The 5,988-nt window shown below is 46.5% G+C and overlaps 1 protein-coding gene across 1 annotated transcript in view; it reads right to left on the reverse strand.

The window, feature by feature from the left end:
- T265_04454 (hypothetical protein) overlaps positions 1-5,988 on the reverse strand; it is a gene marked incomplete at both ends in the record, with an annotated part of 58,105 nt that overhangs the window by 7,707 nt on the left and 44,410 nt on the right. Inside the window, 3 exons of the mRNA XM_009169203.1 lie at positions 932-1,009; positions 1,487-1,588; positions 3,669-3,779. Coding sequence (XP_009167467.1) covers positions 932-1,009; positions 1,487-1,588; positions 3,669-3,779 — 291 coding nt within the window. The remainder of the gene's footprint in view (positions 1-931; positions 1,010-1,486; positions 1,589-3,668; positions 3,780-5,988) is intronic.

Raw genomic sequence — 5,988 nt, forward strand, 5'->3', positions numbered from 1 at the left:
TTGGAATGGGTGACGCCGACCGAGACTAACGAATTTGAAACGAAGACTGAAAAACACGTACGACACTTCAATAATTGTCAGAAGAGTTCGAGACAACTCAGGCGCGAACTTAGTGACAGGAAAATCTGTGATTCGCACCTCTGCACCTCGACCGCCGCTCCACTTTCTTCGGGTAACATGGAAGTTCGACATTGAAAGAGTGCTACACCTGAACGATTTCCATGAGAAATACTACTTATCAGCAACCTCCAGTAGCTACTATAGACTTCACTCAATGTATGGCTCCCATACATTTGACTCTAGTGCTTCTTATTGGCGTCCGGTTGGGAGGCACAACCATCACATGTTCATTACGACTGGAATGACCAAGAACTGACGGCCAACATATAGGGAGGGCATAGTTGGGTGGCAGTAGATTTCAGTCGTGGATGTATGAGGGTAGTGCACGCCCAGAGCGAGGTGGAAACGCAAACACCGACATAAGTTGTGTACTAGTCGGTACTTCCAGGAATGAACAAAGCTCAGTGACGAGACTGTCTGGTGTGAAGAACGAAAGGACTGCTGTTCACACTCGATTCAAAGTGGCGGAGACTGAAGAGTGAGAACCATCTTTGACCTTCTGGAGAGGGGTTCTTGTGGCATTCTTTGGCCTAAATGGACGGATTCTAACGGGTTCTAAGGGCGTTCGGGCTGTCACTTACTGGCCAAACTGTATATTAGCATGTTTAGAGGTACACACACCTCAAGCGCTTGTGTAGGGCTTGCATTGTTCATTTTTTTGTGCTCTACCGATCTCTGTTGATGATACTGGAAGTTGTTTCGCCTTTTGGAGGGTAACTACGAAACGAAAAACCTCTGTTCTTGCGAATCAGGCGAGATGGAGAAGAGAATTACTAACCGACACAGCGAGTACAGGGTGAAATGAACTTACATTGATTTACGCAACAGCGTAATTTTTGGACAGTGGCCGCATTCGCACTGATGCGATAAAGTCCAAGATGGTCCAAACCTGAAATAAGAGTGTGGAGACAGTAAGAGTGGAGGCAGAACATCAGTCAATACTACATTCCCCCGTCTACGAGGTTACACCAACCGAGTATCAGGGCGATAATAGCGACGGCGTTAAGTAAAACGTCAGTGGTATGTTTCTTTGTTGTGCTTACTTATAACCCGTGTTCGCCAAAGACTGTCCTCTGCACGTCTCCACAAGTAAGATAGTTTTATAACTGAATAGCGGAAAAATCGACGATAGTATATTTGGCGAACCATATATTCAACTTCAGAGAACTGTCAGTCTGAAAATGAACGCCGCAAAGTCCATTTTGCAGGGTGGATTTCCAGTTTCAGTGTACATCACATCAAAACAAATCACGCTGATTCACCCCTTAGGCTCTCTACATAGATTCCACCCGTTGCGAGGCTAATCCACAGAGATTCCGGTTCAAAATGTGACTAAGAAAAGGGATTTATCAGCAAATTGCCTTACCTCGAGCTTCAATCGCCCGCACGGCGCAAACCACGAATCGTGGGACGTCGGAATTCTCGCTTTCACAAATTTGAATCAGAGTGGAGGCGAAGACAGGCTCATCTGAGAAAGTGGAGAAAGCGAAAGAAGGAAAAATACTCAATCGTGAGTTTCATCCTACCGAGGGGGAGGGGATTGTTCAAGCACTCACATCAACGCGTTGTGCAATTCTGCCAAATGAAAGCGTGCCGATGATATCATCTCGATGTGCATTTGACTGTTTCCGATCGAAACGATAAGCTCACCGAACAAAGCAACCAACAAACGGGCCAAGGGTTTAGCTGGTCAATGTGCTTTATAATGAGAACTTGGTATATCGCCGTTTCTGTAGGACGGTTGAGAGATATTGGCCAGCGGGAACTGTATCGTCCATTACGTGGAGAATTTGGCGGGCGTCGTATCATCCATTACGTTGACAATTGAAATGCCCCACGTTTATTCTGTCCGCATGTGTAACCCCCACTCCACTTTTAAGTTTAGTGCGTGTATATGAACTGGCGTTTGTTTGTCCTTACCACTTCACTCATATGGCCTTGAGGTCATCCGGCCATTTGTGGCCGACTTTGTGTACGCGTGAATGTCTCACGAGGGGTCCTGTTTGCTCCTTTAGTTTGTACTTTTGTAGTCCAAGTGGACCATTTGTTTTAGACGAGTATCTACTGTCGAAGTTTGTATAATTTATGAACTCGTGTCTTACATTAATAGTACCGTATAGAAACCCAGCTCCGACTTTGTTTTGCTTTCCCGGAGATTTGGTATTACGCGTCACTCGAGGATACCGTGTGCCCGTTACAGAAACGTTAACTGTACGGTATACAGTTGAGGCAGCGCCGATGGCTTGTCGAAGTGTAATTGCTAACGCGCTACTCAGCGGTCTAAACATCTTTAAAGACTTTGTGTAAGTGTAAAGTCCACCTTGTAAGTGTAAATTCCACTTCATGGATCGGTTCACCAACAACTTTACATTTGGCTCCGACAGCATATGATAAAATAAAGGGGGACATCAGTTGGACAATCTTTCGCTCCAGTTTTTCTTCCATCTGGTTACGGGATTTCATTCTAATGAATGGATGGATGGAGCCATTTTACACTCGTGTTGCTGTCAGTGAGTATGACTCGTTCTATCAATGGATATTTCGCACTGCCCAAGTCTAGACAGGGGAAGTCGAGAGGCAGAGGTCGGGTTCGAACCACGGAGCTTCCGGTCAATAAATTCGTGCTGGTTGGACCAGGAATGGAATCCAATTTTCCACAAATAAACTCACTTGCACACTAATTTGGTTTTAAGGGCAGACGCAGGTGAATCTCAGCCGATTCTCTCGATCAGTGGTTAAAGCGCGAATTTACTGACCGGAAGTTCCGTGGTTCGAACCCGACCTCTACCTCCCGACTTCCCCTCTCTAGGTTTGGGCAACCTGGCAGTATCCCAACCCTCGTACTTCCTCTGGTGGCATGGCACCCTGTCACCGAAAGGGCGTTACAGCTGAGCGGATATTCTTCAAATGAATGTGCTACACAGAGGCCGCAACAGGTTTCAGTTAGTAGGATGTTCAAGACACCGCATTATATCTTCCCAAGGGAAACTACTCACAAGATTGCTAAACATTCCTTGACAGTTCACTACCGGTGTTGCCCTTCTCGGGGCCCATGAGGTAGGCGACTTTATGAACCAGTCCCCGAATTTCCGTTAGTCTTATATCTTACTTGCACCCGGATTGCATCAAAATTCGGCAAATTTAAGCATAAACGAGTGTGGTTGGTTGTCAGTGATTTGAGTTCAAATAAAATTTACGGTTGATGGAAACTGGAGCACCACGCCTTCCCGATAAAACCCAACAAAGGCGAAACCAATCATGGGGCGTCGGAGAGTTTCAGCAACCTTATGAGTAGTTTCCCTCAGAAAACAGGTTTTGTTCAGGCGATGTGCCGTGATTCGATACTGTGACAGACACCGGTTCGTCAGTGCGGTAAGGATGTATCTAAATGAAGCACGGATTGGATGAATGGCCGGCTAATTGGATAAACAAGCATATAAGTGGGAGTAATGACGGTTTCCGTATGAAACCGAATCCGAGAGAATCCGTGCTACCGACTGTCAACCGTTACTACACGTGAACGGAGGGTTCTGTTTCTCACAACTTACTCTTGAGAATCCCGCGGGATCGCAGCGCTTCGGGCGAAGGGCGACTTCGGAAGAATTCCAGCATTTTGGACAGGATCCCGTTGTCCAGTTTGGATGGTGGTTTCAGACAATCTGAAATAACGACGCACACAGGAATAGAACCCGCGTAATGTCCCGACTAGGAATGGGAAACCAGGCGCACACTGCAGTCAAAAGAACCAAAAGGCAAGACCGTATTGTTGTCATAGCACAGTCACGGTGAACAAGAGGGCAATGGTGACCAGCTTGCACTTCACTGGCATCGCGAGTGATGGAAGTTAGGTCGTCACCAGAGGTCCCCACGGTCACAATCGATAAACTAAGTACCGTCAACGTCTGTGTTTTGATGAGGCTGACCCCAATCCTGACTTGGTCATCTTGTGTACTGTTCCAAACATGAAACTGAATACCGGTCAGTATTAATTCGGCTCTTTACAGAAAAGTTAGTAGCTAAACCGCCAAATTTGTCGGTTCGGATGATGGACAATGGCCTACAAAAACTATCTGCGAGCCATTCGGGGACGAGATGGCTCAGTGTTTAGAGGTTCAAGGCTCGAACCCGACCTCTGCCTCTCGACTTACCCTGTCCATACTCGGCCAACCTGGGAGTATCCCAGCCCTCGTGCTTCCTTCGGGTGGCATGGCACCGAAAGGGTGTTACAGCTAAACAATTTACTACTGGGAGGCTTGACAGCATATATGCGCTCCAGATAACGATTCGGATAGGCCAACGGTTGTCACTCTGATAGGAGGCTTGACAGCATGTATGCGCCCCAGATAACGATTCGGATAGGCCAACGGTTGGAATATTTCAAGTTTTTACCGATGTGCGTCTTTTTGCTCAATCTGTTGGAGGAGAGGATGAAAGGTCCCCACGTCCACGAACAAACTAGTCAACGGATATTGTAAAAGTAATGTTCACTTTACTGATTCTAGACCGATCACAGGCAACAGAAGTTATGTCCAAAAAGGTATTTCTGGGGGATTCCATTCCGTACAGTAAACAGACAAGCAAACTGTAAACTAGTGGACGCTGACCTTAGAATGTACTTTGTCTTCAAGGCTACCCTGCAGAAACGCGGGCCCAGCTTTAATCATCTGATTGATGAAAGGAGACAGCTCGGGCGACTGAAAGAACTCACTAACTCCATGAAGTAGCCTCCGAGGACGATGAGCTGAAGGTTGCATGCCTTGCAGTTTGATCGCTGTTTAGTTCATTTTATGGACATGAGCTTCGCTGCCGAAAAGGCAATGTCTGTAAGCAGCTGTTGAATGCTAGCGAGACTATCACCTGGGACAACATCACCAGGAAGCTCCACCACTGGGTTCAGGAAGAACCGGATAATGGAGTGATCATCCGAAAACTCTTAAACTGTCCAGTCCAATAAACACAGAGAAAGGCAGTCCGGCATTAAGGTACTGGACAATTCCTTGTAGGTACGGACTAGGGTCAATCTGAGTTCACGAGTACTAGGTCGGTTACATCACAGACATTGAGAAATTCAAAAGAGAAGCAACGGAATCGAGGTTCGCTCTTATCAGGGCTCGTCAGAGGTTCCTACACTTGGCTAAGTCGGGGTATGAATGACTGACTGCGGTATACGAGCGCCTGCGCAAGTGAACACTTTAGTGCCCTTGGAGAAATGAACAGCTTAGCAGACATTTGATGGTAACCGGCATTAGGCGGGTTCTTCACATCCCCTTCAACTTCTCATCTTTCAAATGGTAAGTAACCCATGCACCATTAGGCCAAGAAGTGATGAATCACGCTGAAGTTATTCGATGGCACACTTTGTAATCTTTTACGAGATCTACAGCCAAAAAAACCCCAGGAGTGTCTTCTTTTGACCTACTGAAAATCAAACAAATTAGGCAATCCAGGGAGATTCCTTCTGGCACTGGAAAATGGTCGGGGTAAGCCAGGGTATGGGCATGCATGCTGATCTGGGCATGTAGCCATGTAGCACATCCAAGTTTGATGCAACGATCAAAATGAACTGCATCCCAGTTGATGAGGAGCAGCAAAAAACAACGGTTAACAATGTGCTAGTACTTTATTGGGTCTTCAAAGGACATAATCGTTGGCGAAATCCACCTCAGTTCAGCCTGAGCTACCATACACACGCATACAAAAAACGATATTCATGCGTCTCATTAGCTTACTCAGGAAACCTCAGCATAACCGAAGTGCGTTAGCTAGTACGCGGATGTGGAGCACTTCATATCACCGCATCCGGAGAGTTCTACTGATTGAAGAATTAGGTTACGTCCTAATTGGAAATGAGGTCTTCCGTGTTGCTGT

This window comes from Opisthorchis viverrini (genome assembly GCF_000715545.1).
Source record: "Opisthorchis viverrini unplaced genomic scaffold opera_v5_76, whole genome shotgun sequence".
NCBI classification, from domain to species: Eukaryota; Metazoa; Platyhelminthes; class Trematoda; order Opisthorchiida; family Opisthorchiidae; genus Opisthorchis; species Opisthorchis viverrini.